The sequence below is a fragment of the Astyanax mexicanus genome, chromosome 4 (genome assembly GCF_023375975.1).
Source record: "Astyanax mexicanus isolate ESR-SI-001 chromosome 4, AstMex3_surface, whole genome shotgun sequence".
In the NCBI taxonomy this organism is placed as follows: domain Eukaryota; kingdom Metazoa; phylum Chordata; class Actinopteri; order Characiformes; family Acestrorhamphidae; genus Astyanax; species Astyanax mexicanus.
The window spans coordinates 3,109,055-3,133,549 of record NC_064411.1 but is presented as its reverse complement, the minus strand read 5'-3'; the positions used below and the strand labels follow the sequence as shown (position 1 = coordinate 3,133,549).

General features: G+C 38.8%; 4 protein-coding genes across 4 annotated transcripts in view; 2 read left to right on the top strand and 2 right to left on the bottom strand.

Annotated features, from left to right (window-relative positions):
* Positions 1 to 24,495, bottom strand: part of LOC125801477 (zinc finger protein 239-like) — a 558,408-nt gene that overhangs the window by 403,164 nt on the left and 130,749 nt on the right. The gene's annotated exons all lie outside the window — the stretch shown is intronic.
* Positions 1 to 24,495, top strand: part of LOC125801347 (zinc finger protein 271-like) — a 773,213-nt gene that overhangs the window by 702,461 nt on the left and 46,257 nt on the right. The gene's annotated exons all lie outside the window — the stretch shown is intronic.
* LOC111194581 (zinc finger protein 239-like) overlaps positions 1 to 24,495 on the top strand; it is a 693,226-nt gene that overhangs the window by 622,474 nt on the left and 46,257 nt on the right. The window lies entirely within an intron of this gene.
* Positions 17,471 to 23,502, bottom strand: LOC125801247 (uncharacterized). The gene is made up of 6 exons (XM_049477670.1): positions 23,234 to 23,502; positions 19,161 to 19,315; positions 18,928 to 19,021; positions 18,278 to 18,824; positions 18,013 to 18,187; positions 17,471 to 17,885 (listed from the first exon to the last, which is right to left on the bottom strand). Exons 2-6 carry the CDS (start codon positions 19,283 to 19,285, stop codon positions 17,648 to 17,650), a joined length of 1,179 nt encoding a protein of 392 aa, XP_049333627.1. The 5' UTR covers positions 19,286 to 19,315; positions 23,234 to 23,502; the 3' UTR covers positions 17,471 to 17,647.

The following is a 24,495-nucleotide window of genomic DNA, read 5'->3' as shown; positions in this document are numbered from 1 at the left end:
ACACCACTCATCTAGCATTGCCATTATGGTCTTTATGGTCACGCTGGTCACCCAGCTTGGTTATGCTGGCCATCCAGCTTGGTCATGCTGGCCATTCTCATTGGTCATTATGGTCCTCCCGGTCATTCAGCTTTGTCCTCATAGTAATGGTGGTCTTCCAGCTTGGTCATACTGGCCAACCACCTTTGCCATGCTGGTCATCCAGTTTGGTCACTATGGTCTTCCAGCTTGGTCAATATGGTCAACAAGTTTGTCATCCAGATTAGTCATGCTGGTAATCTAACTTGGTCTTCACGGTCATGCTGGTCATCCTCATCCAGTTTGGCGATGCCGGTCAACCGGCAACATGTTTTAAGCCTAACTGGCCTCCAGGGGTCTCTTTGCCTGTAACGCTCGAACCCCGTAAATCGCCGCTTGCGGCTATATTTATTATTATTATTCTTATTCTTTTTCTGCCATAGAAGTGATCGGGCAGAAGAAACCGTAAGGCCTACAGGGCTGAGACTTGGTCATATGGTAGTACTTCTCACCGCTACTCAGATTCAAAAGATGAGCCCGATCGGCCTCAAGGGGGCGCTATGGCGAAGGTCAACGCGTTAGGCCTCGTAACTGCCACGCCCTGATAGCTAGAGCAAAAATTCTTGCATTATATGATTCCTTGGTTAATGGCAAATCAAAAAGGTCAATAGAACCACTAAGCTCCGCCCACTTAGATTTTTTGCTATTTAGCATAATATGCAAAACCTACTTTTGAGAACTTGTCCTAGGGTCATTGACCAATCCTGTCATATTTGGTGTCAAACAACTCAGCAGAGTCCCAACCTCAATAATTATCAAAAAAATTGTGAAATTTGTAAACAATATGGCCGCCATATGCAAATTAATCTTACCGTGGCACACCCAAATTTACTCTAACAGCTGTAACTTTTGAATGCTTAAACCTACACTAATGCCACTTTAGACCGTTGATGCCAACATGATTCTGAGGTAGCCCGTCAATCTGTGTAGACATACGCCCCCAGGGGGCGGAGCCAAAGCTAAAAATCTGTTTCTCAGGAACCGTACAAGCTATGAAGCTCTCCTTTGGCAAGTATCATCTATGGCCTATGTCCTAATGTTTTACAGAAGGAAAATTTGATATGCAAATTTTTGCGATCGTTATTAGCCAATCAGTTTCCAGCAAGCTTTTGACATGCTAAACAATGACCAATCAGGACGATACTTATACCCTACATGTATCTCAGGGCCTTCTATCATCCATTAAAATATGGCGTTGATTGGCCTCAAGGGGGCGCTATAGCAGAAAATCAGTTATATCTAAAGGTACAAGTGGCCTAGGCTTGTTATTCTTTTTTAGTTGTATACTTTGCTGTAGCCTTTACAACTTTGTAATTACATGTATTTACCAAAAATGGAAAGATTTTCATCAGTGGCCAAAAGAGTAAAAATTGCTCTTTTCGAACTTGTCTTTAAGTCCTTAATCAATCAAAATAACTTTGGTCTTGATGCAATCTTGAGACCCTGTAGGTAAATAATTATCAAAAAAATCTTGACATTTTAACTATTTGAGGCCCATAAACCTTGATCAAACATGTACGTGAAAGCCTTTTCAGAGTTATTTGGCCAAAACTCTGTCAAAGTTTAAAACATGCCAAAACTGTTGAAGCTACTAATTAACAATGACATTTGAAGCACATTTGCCAAGGATGAGCCAAATAAGTCTTCAGTAGGCTCTACAGTGAAAAAATAACTATTTTCAATTTATTCTATTTATCGCTATTTTCCAACCTAAATGGACAGAAGACAGGAACCTTTCACCGTATCAACACACAAATTTACACACATATATAGACTGATAATCTGATCTTGATTGCAAATTATCAGCCAAATCGGACATGTTTTGCCTCTACAACGGCTGGAAAACTACAGCGATTTTGTAGGCCTCAAGCCTGTATTATCGCTTTTTTCAAACCTAAATGGACATAAGTCAGGAACCTTTGACCCTATCGATACAGAAATTGACATACATATATAGACTGATATTGTGATCTTGATTGCAAATTTTGAGCCAAAACAGATATTTTTTGCCTCTAATATGGCCAAAGAGCAACAGCCATTTTGTAGGCCATAAGCCTGTATTATCGCTTTTTTCAAACCTAAATGGACAGAAGTCAGGAACCTTTGACCCTATCAACACACAAATTTACACACATATATATGCAGACCACTTAATCATGAGTACCAATTTGGAGCCCAATCGGACTTTTCCTCTCTTTGTAATAAATAGAAACACACTGATAGGGAATGTTCTGTCTTACTTATAGAGTGATAGATTTCCAGCAGGTTATATGTGGTCTCTTGCTGCGCTCTGGTGGTCATTTGGTGAAACAGCTACATTTGAATTATTCTAAATTAAAGCTCTGCTGAACTTATTTAATCATTTTTGTCTTGCTTAATTGAACATATTTATCCTTCTTGGTCATGCTAGTCAGCCACCTGGGTCATTCTTATTTATGCTCCACCCACTTAATTTTTTTTTAATTTGCATAATATGCAAAACCTACTTTTGAGATCTTGTCTTTGCCTCCTTGACCAATCATGACATGTTTGGTGTCAAACAGTTCAGCAGAGCTTACTCCTCAATAATTATAAAAAAAAATCTTTACATTTATAAACAATATGGCCGCCATATGCAAATTAGTTTTACCATGGTGCAGTAAAATGTCTTTAACACTTATAACTTTTGAATGCTTAACCTGACACTAATACCACTTCAGTCCTTTGATCATTACATGATTCTCAGATACCCTGTGAGTTTAAGTAGACATACACCCCCCGAGGGGGTGGGGCCAATGCTCGATAGCTGTTTCTCTACAACCATACAAGCTATCAAGGTCATCCTTGCCAATTATCATCTATGGCCCATGCACTAATGGTACACCAAATGAAAATTTGATATGGACACTTTTGTGGTCACTATTAGCCAATCACATTCCAGCAAGCTTTTGACAGGCAGAATGTTTATCAGGTCAAAACTTATACACTATATATGGGTTATTTATATGCCCTTTTTATGCCTTGTGTTTTTTGAATTTAAGAACTGAAGTTGTTTCACCAAATGCCCACTAGAGTGCAGCAAGACACCACATAAAACCTGATGAACACTACAGCTCAATTTATCAATGCTTTTCAACTAGTTTACTCACACCACTCATCTAGCATTGTCATTTTGGTCTTTATGGTCACGCTGGTTACCCAGCTTGGTTATCCAGTTTGGTGATGACGGTCAACCAGCAACAGGTTTTAAGCCTAACTGGCCTCCAGGGGCCTCTTTGCCTGTGACGCTCGAACCCCGTAAATCGCCGCTTGCGGCTATATTTATTATTATTATTCTTTTTCTCCTGTAAAAACAGTTGTGCAGCCTAAACCGTAAGTCATAGAGAAATGAAACTTGGTAGGTAGATGTAGGATCAGTGCATCTCGGTGGACAACAAAAATGGCACCGATTGGTCAAGTGGTGGCGCTATAAACAAGGAAATTCATTTTTCACAATTTTCTCAATAACTCAAAAACCATAAGACCTACATTCAAAATTCTTTTTTTGATGGATTCCTTGGGTCAATACCAACAACTTTCCAATTTGGACCATGCACTTCCGTCTATATAGATTTTGTGCTAATTTGCATAATATGCAAAACCTACTTTTGCAAACTAGTCCTAGGAATTTTGACCAATCCTGGCATGTTTGGTATCAAAACACTCGTGAGAGCATGCGCTTCAATATTCATTAAGAAAAAGTTGAAATATGTAAACAATATGGCCGCCATATGCAAATTAGTCCTTCCGGATATATGCCCCATTCACTTCAAGAGGTAAATTTGGAGCACTGTTTCTCAGCAACCGTGCAACCTAGCAAGTTGAAACTTTGCATGCAGAATCTATCATACAGCCTCTAAAGGATGTTCAAAGGGCAACTTAATCAATCAACATGGCTGAACACCATCAGCCAATCAGCATTCAGCAGACATTTTGGCAGGCTGAATGTTGCCCAATCTGGATGATATTTGGCAGTTATGTTCAGGTGGAGACACTGTAGTGACCTGCAAAGTGCTGAAACAATCCGCCCACTGGGGGGCGCTGTTCCAAAAAAACGAGTATATGTCAATCATGCTGTACTATTTTGACATCTAATTGTTTTTGCCATATTTAGTACAGTGGCTCTGACAAATTTCTCAATACAACTATGTTTAAAAAGTGCTTTGTTCATTCATAATTGCTAATTGTTTGAAAATAGCTATATTGAAACTACTCTCTGGATATTTGGCCTATCACCTCCATTTCAGTCTTGCTGCACACTGTAGAGTCTCTAGGTAAATGTTCATTAAAAACATTTGTGAAAATTTCACATACAATACTCTCCAGGCATCAAGCAATCTGTGCGTCCTTGGAATTTCTAACCTAAATTGCTGTAACTCTGCAGTATTTGCTGTAATCTCACAATGTTAAAGACCTCTGTACAATATCACTCTGATGAAGCGCCATTTAATACAGAACTAGATTAAGAATAACTTGACATTACATGTCATATCAGAACATTCACTCCTTTGTGCCTCTTCTCAACATTAATAACAGGTGAAAGACTTTTGATCATTTTAAATGTGACAGAATGTCTCCAATTGTGTTAGACCTTCTTACACATCACCATCCTATGCTCTAGTAGGCACCATTGTGCTAGTTGGTGCTTGATGAAGCGCCATTTAATTCAGAACTAGATTTATAATAACTTCGTAATTACATGTCATATCAGAACATTCACTCCTTTGTGTTAATTTAAACTTGTTTGGTCAAACATTTCAGCTTGTTCTGCAAAGGTTCAAAGGTCAATCTGAATACCACTTTGTGAACATTCTGGTTGAAGCCACCTGATCAATACCAATAACATGTAGACACCTTTTGACTAGTTCTAACTCACTTAATGAATATCCTACAAAGTTCACTAGATTTACATGTGAATTTAAGCACTGATCAGGTTGAAAGGCCTCTGCTCAACATTAATAACAGGTGAAAAACTTGATAATTTCTAAATGTGACAGGGCATCTCCAATCATATTAGACCTTCTTACACATCACCATTCAATGCTCCAGTAGGCACTATTGTGCAAGTTGGTGCTTGAACCCGATGATTGCCGCTTGCGGCTATATTTAATTTTATATTTATTAAGCCTTATTTCAGTATCAAACGTTTTGATCAAAGTTAATGTAACTTGTATTTTATGTCATTTCTATTCACTTGACTAGTTTGGTTCTTGATTGATGGAGTTTTTGGATTTCATAACATGACAAATTAAAAGGATTTATGTTAATAGAGCAACAAGCAAACATTTTTTCCATGCAACTGTAATATTTGATTGAATAAATAGTATATTGAGAGTTATTTAACATTAAGGAGTAATTACATTCATTTTATATTACATTTGGTTACATTTTATTACATTTATAAGTTACATCTGGCCCTCAGAGGACAGCCAATATGCCAATGTGGCCCTCGGCTAAAATGAGTTTGACACCCCTGCTCTACTGGTTTTCTCATTGGTCTATGGTTCAGTCAGTCTGATTAAAAATCTGCAAGTTAATCTACAGGGATATTTGGTTGTGTTGTGTTGCTAAAGTTATATACTCTGTTATCTTTTCCTTATTTGGTATCGTTTTGCTAAAGGGTTTTTTTATATCTCTAAAGGTACTAAAAATATCTAATCCATTTACTTTATTGATTGTTTTATCCAGTACCAGCTATTATCGTTGTTTTACATCACCTTATGTATTTACTCATATTCATATCTATGCGATTCAATAAAAGGCTTTTATATTGCAAGATCTGCAATCTTATCTATTCTTTCAACTTAAGCATTTAGCCAAAAGCTTTTGTACACAGCCAAACATACATTCAAGCAACCACTATATACAGTGCCTTGCAAAAGTATTCGGCCCCCCCTTGAACTTTTCAAACTTTTGCCACATTTTGGGTTTTAAACATAAATATATGATTTTTTGTTTGTTTTTTGTGAAGAATTAACAAGTGTGTAAGAATACGGAGGAGTTTTGCCTTACTATGTTCATTGTTCATTGATTAAAGGGTTAATCTGTGTGTAACTAAATCAGCATTTCACTTAATCAGTATGTTATTCAAGCATTTAGCACGATTCATGATGATTCACATTGTGACTTAGAATGTATGTATATTGTGTCCTTGTGCTCAAAGCAAGGCCGTTTTTCTTGCAACTTAGCATGATTGATTTTTTCCAGCTGAACCATGAGTTTCTGTACATGTAATCTATAGTCTGATAAGGTTGGGGTGACCGAGTTCTCGGCTGACGTATATGATGAATAACTGCTTATCAGTATCAGGATCCGGGGGGTGTGAGGAGCCTCCTCACACACTATTAGACTGAGGCCAGGCGAATGCCTGTATTTATTAGACTCTCTGTCTAGGAAGAAGAGTAGAGTTGGGCGGGAGAGCTTCTCCCGAGAGGGACTACAGAGCCACAGGTCCTGTTCACACAGCCGAGAACTCTGGAAACCCCAACTTTTCTCACCTTTGGGGTTTTCCTCTTATTTTCACCTTTTTATTTCAATTCATTTTTCAATAATCTTTTTACTCAATTTTTGATGTATCCAAAAAAAACTGTTTTGCTCAGAAGATTCTTTGAATAAAATCTGACGGAACTACAATTTTGGACTGGATCTCCTTTTCTTCTTTATGACGTATCATGCCAGATACATCATAATTCGAACAGTAGATCAATAATCTTTCAATCGTGAAGTGGAACGAAATTTATTGGATACACATTATGTTGAGATACTCAGTATTTTGAGAACATTGGTATTTAACTTGTGTGAAACTGACACCAATAAATCCATAACTCCTGCTATTTACTTACATAGAAGTGTTTTTTTTTCTCAGTAGCTCAGTCGCTGTGAAGTGTGGAGAATAGTTTTGCAATATATTGATTATCGCTGAATCGCAGTTTTGAGATATCACCGTTATCGTTAATTTACCACTTTGCTCAAAGGTGCTGAAAAAAACTTGAAAATGGGCCTTGAAAGTGCTTGAATTTTACCTTGTAAAAGGTGTTTGAACCCTGTGTTTAAAAACCCCAGCAGCACTGCTGCACCTGATCTACATGTACCAACACAACACACACAAACACGTCACCACATTAGTGTCAATGCAGTTTTAAGAAATATTTATCACGAAAATAAAGCTCTCTGGCGCTGGGAATTAAATATACAGGGTAAAATTTAGGCTAATCGGATATGCAGGTGAAAAAATAAACTGTGAAAAAATGTGTGTGTGAATATGTGTATGTTTATACCTACAAATCTCAAATGTAAATTGACATAATATGGACCATTAAATGACGGTAACAACCTGACCATTTGACACTTAGCTAATCTGCATACCAGTAGGAGAGAGCAGAGATAGACTGGCTGTGTATGAAACGGTAGGCAGCTACCACAATCCCTCATGCCTGAGCTGTTCATATGTTAACACCCACTAAATGATTAACCCTTTACAAGTATTATTATGAACTTTAGGAAAAAGAATATAAACAGAATTGCCCTTTTTTCTATTGTGAGTTAAATGAAGTCACTGCTGCCTATTCTAATAAGCTAACCGTATGACTAGCTTGACGAGCTCTGGGGACATTTTTACATGGGATGTGTCTGAAAGATCTGTGGACAAAAAGACATTACTTAAATTAATGAAAAGTATTATTATAAACGTTACAAAATGACTTTCTGAGCTGAAAAAAACTAAACAAAAAGAAAATATGTTTTATAAAATTTATTGAGATATCATATATATCCTATACCCAGTTTATAGACACATTTGGGACATACCGGGGTTGGACAATGAAACTGAAACACCTGTCTACAGTCACTCAGTGTTGGATCTTAGTTTGCATAAAAATAAATCTATGCCAGTTTTTACCCTGAGCTCTGGCTCGCTTCTTTTTTTTCCCTCCTTTTTTCCTCCCTGTATCACAAACTCTTCTAGTTCCTCCCTTTACCCAAGTTTGATTTTAGGAAGTCTTTTACGTACACTCTAAAAAGAAATGTGTCAAAAATGACTCAGACTGTGTCGAATTTTAACACATTGTGCGAGTGTGCTCAGAGACGACACATGTTGTGTTGATTCTGACACATCCAGTGTGTAATCCAATTTTACACACTAAATGTGTCAGGCTAATGAACTCACAAATGTGTAATTTTTTACACAACTTGTGTTGATTATGCACAATCAAGATAATGTATCAAATATCTTGAAACGAATTAATTCAATTCCATTTTTATTATCATGCCTATATATGGTTCAATTTTCTTTTGGAATTAGCAATGAATTACCATTCACGTGTTTGATTTTGAACTGTAACAAACATGACTGTTTTTACATTTAAAATGTTACAGTTTCGTTTGGTATAAGTAATAAATTAACTCGATGTTTTTTAGATATTTTAAATGTAAAAACATGCATGCTTGTGATTAATTCATTGTCTTTTGTGATAATGAACACCTAAAAACAAAAGTCCAAACAGTAAAGGGGTGTATAAAACATAGCTCATATAAAATTAGTCACAATTGTTCACTGTTCTCACGTATTTTTAGAAAACCTGATGAATTTAACATTGAACATCAGTACAGAAATAAATTTCCCTTTTTATAAAAACAGAACTACAAAACGTGAGGCTAAACAATTTGGATCTTGGATTCAAGTACAGCTTGTCTGTGTTGTAAATGGCTAGTACATCAAGAGGCCTAACATCTGAAGCATCATCTAAGCTGATCATTTCATAGTCATTGGTTCGCTTGACATATGCATAAAAATGCTCATCAAAGTACTCAATTTAAATAATCCAGATAAACATCAAAAAGGACTCAGCATCAGCCCGTGGTATGATGTGAACTATCTCACCAAACAAACATTCTCCACAGTGTTTGGTTTTAAGTGGCAGCACACCACCTGTTCTATATGTTAGGCCAAGTACAGTATGTGAAGTAACAAATAGTGCACGGTGGTACATGTTAACTGGTGATCTCTGTAAAGATGCTTAGTAAATGATTTGATGTTGTGGTAAGTCCTTGGACAACCATCCTGGCTGCAAATAAGAATGAAGTTCAGTCCCTTTGACAATGCATGTATTTCACGAAGATGCCAAATTAGCTTCTTTACTTCTGTGAATTGTGACTGTCGACATTCTGGACAAGGGTACATTATGCTGTAAATTGTGATGCTTTAACCTTCGAAATGAGCTTCAGTACCTTAGCTTTCCGGCTAGTTGAGAGAGGCATGTCATAGATGTGTTCAAAGAAGCAGAACACAGAGCTTAGCTGACATGGATAGGCCAGGTTACACACCCAGTAGAGCTTAAATAGCTTGGCCACAGCAGATGTCAGTCCTTCTTCAAGGGGAACAGTGATTCGGTCACTCTTTCCAACGATGACATGTTGCTTTGCGGCAGCCCTCAGATTTCCAACACAGATTAGCTGGGGCTGGTGGGTCTGTGAAGGACAGACATCACAAAGAGAAGCAATGCTGCTTCCAGCCTAAAATGTAACCAAACAAAAGAAACCAAAATTTGAGTTTAATCAGTTGTTACTGCAAACACTTACTAAAAATACAAACGACCGATTTAACAGTTTCTAAATTTTATGTTACTCCAGTTAATAAGCATGTACACAATTACATACTTTCACAATTGATTAAACTAAATCAGCCACCTTCAATGTCCTTTATGATTTATTTGTTTACTAAAAAAGGCAAAATGTATCTTATAATAAAATTATTCTAGATAGACAGACAAATCGATAGATGGACTTACTGGAACAAAATCAACAAGGAATGTTAATGCAAACTTCACTCAACATCGACTCATTGCAACTGGTGGCAGAAGATGTGTAAGGACTACAAGCATAGTGTAACACTTCTCATCTGAAAATGAGACACAGACACAAATAAAATAAGATTACACAGAGGCTGTAGCATTATATGTGAAATCTAATGAGAGTTATATTTGAAAATATATACCTTCATTCTGGTTTTCCATGTCCTTAAGAGATGCAAGATCACCTGTCTCCATGATGGCAATTGCCTTCAACTTGGGAATGATGGTAGCCTCCCATCTTCTAAAGAACAAATCTCCTTTTCCCCTCAAACATTTTACCAAACTCTGTATCAAGCTTTTAAGAAACAAAAAAATGAGACATTTTAATTTAGGTACATAATACCAGCTATAACACACAAATTGCCAAACTGAGTTCCAAACAGGCCACAGACCTTTTTTCACTTTTATCATAAATTAACTGACTTGTAGAAATTCATATCACCTCCATGAGTGCACATGTTTTTCAGCTAAACGGTGTTATATAATAACCCTTAACAATATTATCAAGTTATTTACATTACACATGGCATAAAACTGACAGTGAGCCCTAATGAAGAAGCAAAATGTAATTTACCTACCAGAGTTGGCATATCCAAGAAGCGTGGGTATTCCTCAAAGATTTCAGACAGGGAGGGGGAATGTTTGGCTATCCATGATCTGCGTCAGGTGAAGGTTTTCTGCATTGCTGCTTTGATCGATGAAATGTTGTCTGTAGAAGGCCTGAGCCTTTTCATCAAGTTGATCCACTCAGTTGTCCCACTACCATCTTCCTCCTCCTTGTCCGGATTAGGACCATCTTCACAGCGTCGTTTGTTTGACCTATAACGCCGCTGACCATCTTCTAGCTTTCGACGAATGTTGCGCAGTCTCATTTCCAAAAATCCAGAATGAGAATCTGGATCGTAAAAGTGCTCCTGGCATAAAAAAAAAGTCAAAAGCATAACAGAAAAAACAGTAAGAGCAGCTACTGGTAAGATAATGTTGTTAATAAATAAGAATAACATACATCTCTGGAAAAAACTATATATTTTTAAATGTTGTACTAAAGCTAGGAGAAATGTACCAAACAAATCACATAAATACAAATAATTAGATGCCACTTCACTTTTTACTTTTAGCATTTAACTGCAGTACAAAATTAAGAAAAAAAAAAGGCATTTACAAAAGATGCTAGGGACACTGTTGCGTTTGTTAGTCTTAAGGATTTAATTTTTTTTTGTTTCAATCTCTAGTTTTCAGATTTAATTTATGTACACAAATACACTAATTGACATGAAAAAAAATATCTGAAGAGCAGTTTTATTATTATTTAAATTTGAGCAGATGCTTATCCTTACATAAGCTAACCACAACATAAATAACATAACATGCATGAGCAAGAATCATGCCCAATTTTAAAAACAATCAATATGATTTTGTACAATCTACAACTGAGAACCAAAGCATGTACTTACAAATCCTTCCCCGTTTCCATCCACCTGGACTCTCAGGGAAGACAGCGATGATGTTCTTTGCTAGAGCCACTTTTTCAGTACTTGTTGGATAAGTAATTAATAGAAGAACAACAAAACCAACTCAAAACTTAAATATAAAGCATTTACTCTGCTGTACTTTAGCAGTGTTATACAAGCCACTATAATTTGCTGTATTTTTTTTTTACTTTTCTTGAATATGTTAAAAAGGTGGTTTGTTTTACTCACAATCCATGCTTTTCCACCAGGTCAGATACACATAATTTAACAAGCTTTATTCTAGCTTTTTCTGTCACAGTGCCTTTGGTTTTGAGTTCATCAAGTGTCTCTGGTGCTTTCCTTTCCAAAATGGACCTCAGTTTTTCATGCTCTTGTGAAACTTGAGTATGCTGCACAAAGAAAATCAGCATCTACTAAATGTACTTTCTAAAAAAAACAAAAAACAAATGCAGTAATACAATATAAATGTAAATACCTGAGCTTGGGACACTGAAGTGGCCATAGGTTGAGATGATTCAGTCTCTTTGCATGATAAGAACAGCTGGAATCTATCTTCCACATAGTTCCTGATGTCTACATTCCTATCTACGTCAATAAATTCCTGAAATTGTGGGTTGAATTTCAGAATTCTCACAACAACATATCCAAGTTGTTCTGCCGATGCTGTTTCAATAAGATGCTCAGTGTTGCCAACATCATAGATCTTCCTTGAATATTCTCTCTCATCCCTGTAGATGGTGGCAAGAACTTGAAAAAAAAACTTGTTGCAGTTTCTTGGTTCTGAAAACAAATTTGAGAAGAAATTAAACATGAGAAATCTTAAAAATATAGTGCCTTAACTCTCTATCTCCAGCACGCCACTCTACTCTCACAGATAGCTAACTAACTGGGTTATCTATGCATTTTTTATTTTATTAAACTATTGAGTAAACTATGGAAGCATGTTCCCGCCGCCTAAAAAAGTAAAAATAATCCAGCACATTTTTTAAATTATTATTAAGTAAACTGCTCTCATTATTTTGACATACTAAGTCATTATTTTGAGATAGTAAGTCATTATTTTGAGATACTACGTCATCATTTTGTGAACTGTTTTCTGCTGTAACAGTAAGGAGTTGACTAATTGAGTTCCACATCGCTGTTCTGCTCAATTATACACATACTTTAACACACTAAAATAGAAGTCCAGTGTGTTATTAAATTAATCTAATATCTCCGGAGGCTTATTTTGATATTGTATGATTCTTCTAAAAGCACCAATATTTCTCAAATAATGACATACTATCTCAAAATAATGAGATAATATCTCGAAATATTGAGATAGTATACCAAAATAATGACTTAGTATCTCAAAATATTGAGATAGCAGTTAACTTAATAGTAAAATTATTATTATTTATTTTTTTTTAGGTGGCAGGAATGGGCTTCCATAGTTTACCCAGGCAGTTAGCTAAGCTAGTTAGTTAACCTAGGTTAGCTAGTCATGCACCAAATTTAGCCAGCTAGTTAATGTTGAGCTAACATTATTAAAAACAGGCTGCTAATACCAGCTACGTCCCTGTTTTGGTGCCATTTCCTGACTAAACAATGAAGTCGAGCTAAAGTTACACTAGCTGGCTATCTTATTTGGAGAACTAGCTAGCTAACACGAATTTACAACTTAATATATTTTAAAATCCAAATCCAGCATTAAGGCTAATTTAGCTAACCTATGTTGGCTTACTAGCTAGCATTAGTAAGTGTTACCACTTTTTGGGGGACACTCTGTCCGGGCCAGCTGCCTTCCTGGGGTGAAGTCTCCTCAGCTGTCTCCTTACTTCGTCTGCAGTAAAGTTTGGTGGACTGGTGGAGCTGATTTGTCTGCCAGCTGATAGTGTTGATTATGAAGATGGTGGAGGTGAGGGTGGTGTTGGTGCTGATGAAGATGGTGGAGGTGGGGGTGATGGTAGTGGTGATGAAGATGAAGATGGAGGAAGTGAGGAGGATGGTGCTGATGAAGATGATGATGGAGGAGAGAGTGGTGGTGGTGATGAAGATGGAGGTGAGGGTGATGGTGGAGTTGGAGGTGATGGTGGTGGAGATGATGGTGATGATGCAGGAGGGTAGGTGGAGGGGGCAGCAGGAGGACATTCAAACCTGTTGTAAAAGTTGTTAAACTGGTTTGCTCTGTCCACACCCCCATCTACTGGATTGCCGTTGTTGTTCTTGCACCCAGTGATGGTTTTCATAGCACCCCAGACCTCCTTCATGTTGTTATCTTGCAGCTTTCTTTCCACCTTTTTCCTGTAAGACTCCTTGGCCTCTTTAAGACGTACCTTGAGTTCCTTCTGTACGCGCTTTAGCTCTACCAGATTTCCATCTTTGAACGCCCTCTTCTTTTGGTTGAGAAGGTCCTTGACGGTACTGGTAATCCAGGGTTTGTTGTTTGGAAAGCAGCATACAGTCTTTGTGGTAAAAGCAACATCCATACAGAAATTCAAGTAGTCTGTAACACAGTGAGTCACCCCCTCAATGTCCTCGCCATGTGGATGCAGCAGCACGCTCCAGTCAGTGGTGTCATAGCAGTCCCTTAGGGCTTCCTCTGCTTCAGGAGTCCAGACTCTGAATGAGCGTGTGGTAGTGGGCTGCCTCAGTACCAGTGGTTTGTACTGAGGCTGCAGGAACACCAGATTGTGATCTGATCTCCCCAGCGGTGGTAGTGGAATAGCCCTGTATGCATCCTTCACATTAGCATACAGCAAGTTTATGGTTCTGTTATTACTGGTTGGACAGTCCACAAACTGGAAAAAGGCAGGCAGGGTAGAGTTCAGCGTTACGTGATTAAATTCTCCAGTAATCACATAGAAGGCGTCAGGGTACTGGGTCTGCAGCGCTGCGACGGTGGAGTGGATGACGTCACACGCCGCCTGCATGTCCGCTCTCGGCTGAATGTAAACACAGACGAGGATCGCGTGAGAAAGCTCCCGCGGCATGTAATAAGGTCGGAGACTCACCACTAAAAGTTCAATATCCCGACAGCAGATCACCTCCTTCACGTTTACATGTCCAGGGTTGCACCATCTGTTGTTAATGAAGAGCGCGATCCCCCCACAGCACGCTACACTCCCTGTAGAGCTTCTGATTCTTCACCAGACAGGCTACCTCGTCGGTTTTGTTGGTCAGTGAGTTTACATTCCCCATAACCACCGACGGAACTGAGGGTTTGTACCTCCAGCGCTTCTTCGTCCTCTTAGCCGTTAGCTTAGCCTTTAGCTTAGCTCCGGCCCTGCAACCGCGGTATTTCCTTCTCAGTTCCCCCGGGATTGTGTGAACAATGCCCCCACGTCCCGCGGGTCGTAGAGCCAGCAGTTCTTCACGGGAATAAACCCGATATTCCTCGCTGCCCCGCATACTTACGATAAAAATATCCTTAGGATATAAATAAGATGCACACTAGATGTGTGTAGTAGCACAGAGACGATAAATAAACGTAAAAAACTTGAAAAAAAAACACACAAAGGAGACGGAGTTACTGGAACAGGCAGCCAGTCGCGTCGGCGCCAGAAGTTGTACATGGGCACCACATTACATTTAATCCACCGGTTGACACTTCATTAGAGCGGTTTTTGGGCCACGGTATCGGTACGGTTTCGATATATATTAATATTAGAGCTTCGATTACCTGCCCAGGGCGCCGAGTGGTCCAGCGGTCTAATGCGCTGCCACTATGAGCGGGAGGTCACAGGTTCGTACCCCCTTTCATGCAGCTTTACCATCCGCTGCCGGCGCTCAGAGGGAGCAAAATTGGCCCTGCTCCCTCCGGGTGGGTACATAGCGCTCTCTCCCTATCACGTTTTAAGGTGGCGCCGGGCGGCACGAGGCGTCTGTGAGCGGATGAATCGGACCCTAGCCGCTGTGCTTTCCTCCGAGCGTGCTAGCTGCTCAGGCAATGATTCATCAGCAGCAGCTGAAAAAAAAGGGCTGACTGACCTCACACACGTCGGAGGAGGCGTCTGCTCATCCACATCCTCCAAGAGTCACAGGTGCCACCGGTGATGGGGATGCACAAAAAGGGGTGGGTCAATTGGATAACCAAATTGGGAGGAAAAAAAAACAGTTTATCTGCCCGGACCCGACCCGACCCAAGATTTCCCACCACATTCCTCGGGCACCAGGAAATAGTCTGTGACACAGGCACCTATTTTTAATGCTATATTTATTTTATATAAAGCTCTGGCATGATAATCACAATATAACCAAATATCCAAGTATTATCATTAACAAAACACAAATGAAATAACAAACTGAAAGTAAAAAAACATTTTTGTTTACTAAAACTAATAAAAACAGTAATTAAAAGAAAAAAGTAACTTTATGGAACTGAATTGAGAGTTTATAAAACTAACTACAATGACCTGAAATTGAAAATACCCTTAGTTTTTGTGTTTGTTAATTTATTTATAAGCGCTATTTCCACTCCAGCAGTTTAAGAGCAGGTGGTGTTGATGGTAGTTGATCATTTTGGTGAAAATTGGGGAAACCTGTAGAGTTCACTCTAAAAACCAACTAAAACTAACTGAATTGGATTAGAAAAGGTGAAAATAAAATAAAATTAAACTATAATGAATTCAAAACTATTATAACCTTTCAAATAATTCACCAGTTAGAATCTTATAATCATGCAGATCTGGGAGCTTCTCCACTTGTCCACGTTTGAAGTGCGGCGCTGTGTTTAGCTGTTCTTACACATTTTTATTAAATAATAGGTCTGCGCTCTTTCAGTGTTGCAGTGTTCATTACATTATTCTGAACAGATTTCACTCATCAAATGGCCGAAAACAGGCGGTTTATGGTGGTGTGGAGAAGGAGAAACACTCACTGCAGCCACCAACTGCCTGGCCATTCAGTACCAAAATTAAAAAACGCGGGACATGGGAGACTACTGTAGACATTTTCCTGTTTCTTTTTCCTTCACGAGCAGCCAGAAGTTCCTCTTTTAATTGAAGAATTTCCCGGGCACAGCGAGGGCAACGGCAGGTCTCCCCCTCCTCCTGCGGCTGGGACACTGTAGAGCTTAGATTCTCTGCCCGAACCTGACCCGAGTTTGGATCGGGCTTCGGGTCGGGTTTGGGCAGAGAATTTAAGCTCTACAGTGTCCCAAGAGATTTCCCACAGCATTCCTAGCAAACCCACTCCAAATACGACTTAAAACTAACTGAATTTTAAGAGAGAAAGTGAAAACAAAATAAAATTAAACTATAGTAAATTGTTCAAAACTATTATAACCCCGTAATTTACAAGTTAAACTGTTTAAAGAAAGGTGCCCCAGTTAAAATGTTATAATCACACAGCTCTGGCCGCACGAGCCAGCTGTTCTTAAAAAAACATTTTTTATTAAATACTAGGTTTATGCTCCTGTGTTTCATTGTTAATTACCATCATTCTGAACAGATTTTGCTCAAAAAGAGGCAGTTTAAGGGACAGGTCGGCTCGGGCTCATAATGACATTTTATGGGTCGGGTGGGGTCGGGCTCGGGCAGAACGTGCACAAGCTCAGGCAGGGTCGGGTCTGATTTTTTGGGCCCAATCTAAGCTCTAGGACACTGGGTTTGGCGTTGACTGTGACCCCGGGGCGGGCTAGGTTGGACTGTGCTGCCGGATATGTCTTCCCACACACGGGGCAAAAAAAGTAATAAAAAAAACTTAAAATTAAAAAAATTAGGAATGATGGTGAAAAATTACTTAAATGTAATCAGATTACTTAGTTGTCATCGCAGCATTGTCCGACCTGGACGTTACTACCGCTTCTCTCGACCCTGTACGTTCTTTTCACCCTCATTGGCTAAAAAAATATTTAAATACAGTTCTAACTATCATCTAAACACAGGGAAATCGCCAATATTCACCCTTTCCCTCCCAAAAAACAGCTAAAATCCAAAACATAACCAATTACCACTGACCTAAATCACTGAAACAAAGCAAACACCCTCTAACTTTAATAAACAGACTCAAAACGAACTGCTTTGATGGAATCCTGAAATAGAGATAAGTTATAGAGAGACAGGATACTTCATCTTCAGCAATTAACACTTTATTAAAACAGAGCTCTGGGAACGACTTCCACTCACAAGGAGTTCATTTCTTTCTTACACATACAGTTTGACTAACAACCGGCTGGTCTTGACGACAAGGCGCTAACGGCCAGATCTTGCAAGTAACGGACCTTTAATACAGAGAAGTATTGTAGATAACTTAACGAGTTTGTGTCCTTTGTCTCAACTGCCTTCCTCCGCTATGTACAGTGACGTCCTTCTGTAGATCCTTCAGGCGCGCCTTTATCTGGGCATGGATCCTTTGGAAGTCCCTCACGCTGAGTTTTGTTTGGGCTGCAGGCAGGTTGTTTAGGAATTTGAAGAACTTGTGGATGTTTACTAGATTAATTCTTATGGTCGTGGGTTTCATTCGGTCTGTTTTCATAACCTCCACCCAGCTGCAAACAATAGAACATAGAACAAAATACAAACCCAAACAGTTAATTTAACTCCACAGTTGGATAACAAATTAATGGTAAGTATAACTTACGCTAATTAAAGATAAGTATAATTTTTAATACTTACTCTGCAATCTTCGTTGAGTCGGCTAAAAAGGAAAAGTCCCCCTTCAGGAGCTTGCCCTCTCCTGCAAACAAAAGAAACCTGCGGACGTGGCTCCGGCAGGTTTTGCCGTTGTCTTTCACTTTGCTTGAAGGATTGACCCCGACACAGAAGACAAAAAAGTCTTGTAGGACTTGTTCTGTAAAACATAATTTTTACATGAATAAAATAGTTAAAATTGGAAAACATTTTTGCCTTTAATATGAAAAATGATAATAGATGCACGTACCATATTTTGGGGCATGCTCTGTTTCAAAATCATCCTTTCTGGAAAATTTATTTCGGAGCTTCTTCTGGGGGCTTGCCATGTAGAGCTGCACCAGCCTGGAGAGCTCCTGGCTTTTATGCTGGCAGTCCTGCCTGGGGCATTCTCCCTTGCCCAAACCCAGACGTGCCTTGAGCTCCTGATTTTCTCTCAGAAGCCGCTGGCAGTCTGTGTTTGAGCAGCTGGGTGTGAGGTCCTGGGTGGTCTCCGCCGGCGCTGGCTCTGGTTTGACATCTGTGGACATTCCAGGTGTTTCAGTGTCGGGTGGGATGTCTATGGACCTCCCCAGGACTTCCGCTTTCAGGCGGGGGGTCCGTTGATGTCCCTGGCTACAGGCTGGGTCCGCCGTTGATGGTGCGTTGGGGGGTGGTCGGGTCCATCGGTCGTCCTGGCCGCCCAAATCCAGCACGCTGACCAGCAGCACCTGGGGATGGGTTTCCCTCAGTTTTCCTAGCTGCTCCAGAATGTATTGTTTTTTGCACCTTGTGACGATGCTCTTAGCTTCATCGAGCTATAAAACATGTAAACACAAAAGAAACATTAGCTAATAAGTATTATTACTAAAAGTATTACTAACATCCTGTAATAAAAAGCGAACAATTTGTTTCACATACCGTTTTATCAATGTGGCATTCTGCGTAATGCCTGTCAAGCCTTTTAACCGTTTTCCCGCATTGAGGCTCCTCACATCGGAACAATCCCTTCACGCTAAATATTAATAATATATTTTAGTTTATGCAATTCTATATAAAAAATATGTTTAAATAAAAAAAAAAACATTTTTTACAAGTAGTCGAGTATTAAGTATAAAAGTTGCGATTCTGTTATGTTTATAAGTAGTAATTACCGTCCGCTGGAGAGGCTCAGGAGCAGGGCCTTCTCTTTGGGATTCGCCACGTTGTGGAATCCAGTCAGGTGCTTAGGAAGATTTGAGTATGTGACGTGGCAAACAGGGCACTGCTGGTGCCTCATTGTGTCCTCTAACCAAAAATGTGCCGATTTCTGGAAAGAAGGTGGATTAAGCATTATAAGCTAATTCTTGTTTTTAAGGAATAACAGTTGAGCCATTAGCTGTGCCTCGCTAAACCTCCTTCTGCTCTCTGATGTCACGTTCGCTTTTGCGCAGTAACAATATTTTTTTATACATACAGTACAGGCCAAAAGTTTGGACACACCTTCTCATTCAATCAGTTTTACTTTATTTTCTATTTACATTGTAGATTCTCACTGAAAGCATCAAAACTATGAATGAACACATGTGGAGTTTTGTACTTTAACAAAAAATGACCTGGCCTCCACAGTCACCAGACCTGAACCCAGTCAGATGGTTTGGGGCGAGCTGGACCACAGAGTGAAGGCAAAGGAGTAACAAGTGCTAAACACCTCTGGGAGCTCCTTCAAGACTGTTGGAAAACCATTTCAGGTGACCACTAGGGCTGGGGCGGTATTGATTTTTTATAACCGCGGTAAAAAACTGACGCATCACCGCGATATTGCGGTTAACCGCGAGACCCCAAAACACCCCCCCCCCCCCCAAAAAAAAAAACAAAACACCACAAATTTATTGGTAACAGATCTTTATTCTTCAAACCATACAGCCTACACACAACCTCTACATAAACCATAAATACAGCATAACAAGTGAACATATGCTGCCTGTATAATTCGTCATTGTACAGCTAACCTGTCTTTTTCCGAGCAGACTTTTTGAAGGAGGAGCTTGTCCGCCTCCCCCTTCTCCATCCATAGATCTATTTTAGGGCTGGCCCGAATAGCGGTTTTGAGCTCAGGATATTCGGCAGTAATTGGTAGCGAATATTCTAATATTCGTTTAAAAAAAAAAGACGAATTAATCCACAGCAAAATTTTCCACTGACCCCTGGCCCCAAAAAAAATATATTTCTCACCCCTTTCCTCGGGCCGTTCGGGCTCAAGGCTCAAGAAGTCTGTGATAGGCGTCTGTTTTTTTTTTTATTCACACTCTTCTTATTTCTCATTAAATATCTACTAGATACAGATTATATCTGTACAGTATCATTTATTTCACTTCCCTCCTGAATATTTGGAGTGCATTATGTCTCCTTATGTTGTGTAGTTATGTAGTTTTCACCCCAGAATTTCTGCTGCCTCACACCAGGCTTCGGCTGCATCGCAGGGCAGGAGCGCAGCTGCGTTACGGCTATTTCGTTTGAATTGTGCAGTGCAGAGTATTACAGATTTTGTATTTTTGCACTTGGGCTATTAGCTCAATATTAAATATTTCGTTTGTTTATAAATTATTTTATATTCTTAAACCATGTTAAATTATATTTGATTGGAGGAAATTAATTCAGACATCATTTCTTTTTTGTCCCGTTACCGTTCCGCAAAAAAAAACCTTCTTTTAATCCCGCATCAGCCCGCCACATACACAGTTTTGCCGCACCTGCCCCGCGGTCCTAAATAAATTTAATAAATTACATTTAGTGCTTAAAATTAAAAAATATATTTATTAAAACCGCGCTGAATAGTGCGGTCACGTTTCTTACCACATTACAAAAAAAAAAATCGGTGTGTGTGTGCGCGTGTCGGTCCATTCTCCGCTCCTTTTTTGTGCTTAGGGTTTTTTTGTTGCGTGCATGAGAATCACTGCGTGATTATTACAATTTTCTTAACTATTTATTAATGTGCTCCCACATCCTCTGGATTGATTAAACTCCTGTTCCCGCCAATAACAATTCAGTTCTGTCTGTGCCGCAAGATATCCTGACGGGACCCGCGTCATATAATATGTTGATTAAAATGTCGTGACGTTAAGAAATCGGCTCGCAAGAGACAACCGACCAAAAAAAAGACATTAGTTCCATTTTAAAATAATAGAAACCTGTCCTTTATGTTTGACAATTTTTGTTTCACTTTACGTGTCCTTACTCATCTGAAGTTTATTTATCTGAACTGAGTTTTATATGGTTATATTTGTAGCGGTTCTGAACTCAGTTCCGCGTGCTGTGAAAGAGACAAGGCGCAGCGCATTTTACCTCAGACTTGGTCAGATAACAACATTTCAGTAAAGATGGTGGTTATCGTTTTATATCATTGCTTTGCTGTTTGAACTACACTTCAACCAACCTTACTATTTTTCCCAAGACTGAGGCGCAATGCCGCGCGTTCTCCGCGGTGCTCACGCAGAACAGCCAGCAGCCAGACAATGAATTAATATATTTTACTTTCTCAAAATGTGACCACGGAACACCTTACATGGCTCTATGGTTTACCTTGAGGTGGGTGAATTAGTTTGATGTGTTGGCGAGAGGTGCAGACACCACTTTCCGGCAAAACTTGCAGATGATTCTCTTCTGTTCTGAGTCTTTTTCTTCCTTTTTTCTCAACTTACTGAGCCTGCCCTGTAGCTTCCATTTCCGAGCCAATATTAGTGCTGCTAATCTTCACTCTCTTCAGCAGCCTCAATGGAGACGAAGTGAGCAGGAGACTCCAGAGCTGTTCTGACCTCAATGAGTACCACGCACCGCGTTTTGCTTAACCCATTCGCCGCCGCGCCAGTGCAGCGGCAGCACAGATAAATGACAAAAATTTTTATATTCGATATTATGAATTTTGAGATCGTTTGACACCAATATCTATCGCGATCAAAATATATTTGATATATTGCACAGCCCTATAGTGTAGGACTTACACTTGACATATTAATACTGAATTCACCACAGTTGTGCTTATATGGAGCATTTTACTACCGCTCAAAACGCAGTCAATCAGATTTGACAGCCATAAAAAAATGCGGTAATGACGGTAATGAGCTCATCACCGCGGTGACGTCCCATAACCGCGGTATTGCGGTAATAAAATTATCGTCACAGCCCTAGTGACCACCTCTTGAAGCTCATTGAGAGAATGCAAAGAGTGTGTGTAGCACTTTAGACAGGAACGTGTGACACATGTACACTAAGGTTACACAAATTAACAATATGGACCATAATAATGGACCAGTTAGGTTCGCTCTGGGAGCAAAGTACATGAAATAAATGTATTAAATGTTATTAAAAATGCAGTAGTCACAAAGTACAAATTTCCCCAGAAAAAAAAAAATCTTAATGACCAAACCACAGGTAAATATTCACTTTCAGTTCCAACTTTAACCTTTCAGTTAAAGTATCACTCAAACCTAAACACCCATTTCTTTTTTTCCCTAGATTTATTTATTTAACCTGGGTAAGTATTAACTATTACAATTAATTACAGACTATTTACAGTTATTTTATTAACTAACTAATTATTTATTTCTTCTTTTCTAGGTTCTCTTTCATTATTACACTTATTCTAGTCTTAGTCTTTTCTTAGTCTAGTTTTAGAGTTAGAAATGTATTACCTATTTAAGATCAATTAAACCAAAAACACACATTTAACTGTTACAAAAGAACAATAACAATCAGTAAAAAATAGAACAGAAGTGTATCACAAATCAAATGTCAAAATAAATACGTCAGTAACCAATAAACTTTTCCCTTCTTTTCACAGATCTCAAATCTTCAAATTTTACTTCTCATGTTCTGTTATATCAAAAGTTCAATCCACTCAATTATCAAGAAAAAAACTGACCTGTTTAAGTTACATGAAAACAGTGTCTGAGTAACTCATATCATCTCTACTGTTCACACAATTACATTCACATGTCTAACAATACCCAAATACTCCGAATACAGTTTAATAAGTGCTATTTTCCTCACAGTTGTTCATACACATTAATACAGCTTCTCCCACAGCTTATTTAGCAGTATTAGCTTAGCTGTTTGTAATGCACTCAACGGCATTAGCTTAGCACAGTGAGTGGCGTTAGCCGCTAGGCTAATTAGCGCTATTTTACAGCTCTATTTACTCTTGGCTATTTCAGTCTAAAAACACACTTTTCTGTGTTTTAACACTCACCGAATCTCTCCCGGTGTTCTTACACCATATTTTAGACGCAGTTTGAAGCAGAGTTCTCCGTCCACCTTCAGGTTCCCCAGGGCTAAACAGGAGCGTTTGGGCAGCTCACAGTCAGAGAACTTTCCTCCCTTACTCCACACGGTAGATCCACAGGTTCAGCAGCGGCACTCAGCTCTTTACTGATTGTTTCTGATTAAAAACGCTGAGTTCTGGAGATTTCTAGTGTTAGTGTTCTTAATATTCCGAGCTGAAACAGTCTGTTCAGAAGCTCTCTCTCCATCTCCGTCTCAGAGAAGTTTTTCTGAGTTAACACAACCAGAGTTAACGCCCACTTTCCAAAACATGACCCGCCTCCGTCTCTTACAGGAATATAATTGGCTGCTATTTTGTGCGTTGGACCCTCTGAGAATGCTGATTGGCCACTTTCAGCGCGCTGAACTCTCTAAAGAAGTCTGATTGGCCGCTTTTTAGCGCCAATTTAATTTCTTTTGTGAAATAAATTAAAACTGTTTATTTGGAAGAGTTTTTGTCTTGACTATTTTTTAATACTAAAAATATATATATAATTACAATTTATATAATTTGCATTCTCCATTTATCCACTTTATCAGTGTCTTTGTGACCCATTTAAGAACTAGAATATAAAACATGTTTTCAGTTATTTCAACTTTTTTTTCTTAAGAACATAACTCCACGTGTTCATTTATAGTTTTGATGCCTTCAGTGAGAATCTACAGTGTATATAGTCATAAAAATAAAGAAATTTAATACAGATTTTTCTGAATGTGTTTTCTGAATTTAATGTTTATGTGGCATCATATGATATGGCTAGCGCAACTTCTATTAAATAACAGAAATAGCGTTTTAGGGTCGCACAAGTGCTAGGATGCAAGTGATTTGCAACAAATCACTTTGGTGAACAAAGACATGTATGTGAATATATTCCCTAACTACCTAACCATTAGAGTTACGTTAGAAAGAATTTCATCATTTGGTCCACCTAGTCGACCTGAACAACCTAACAGGGTAAGTCATGTTATTCAAACTACTATTAGTTTAATTAGGGCGGAATAAATGACACATTTTATGACTGTCTAAGACCTTTAGTAAGGGAGTTCTTATATGTGTTTATGGTTATATTTTCTTTGCATTTACCTTCTTGATGTTCTGCAGGTTCTTGAAAAGGAGATCGTACTGCAGCAGATCTTAAAGTCTTACTATTTATGTATTCTGAAAGATTTCCATAAATTGAGGTCATTCAC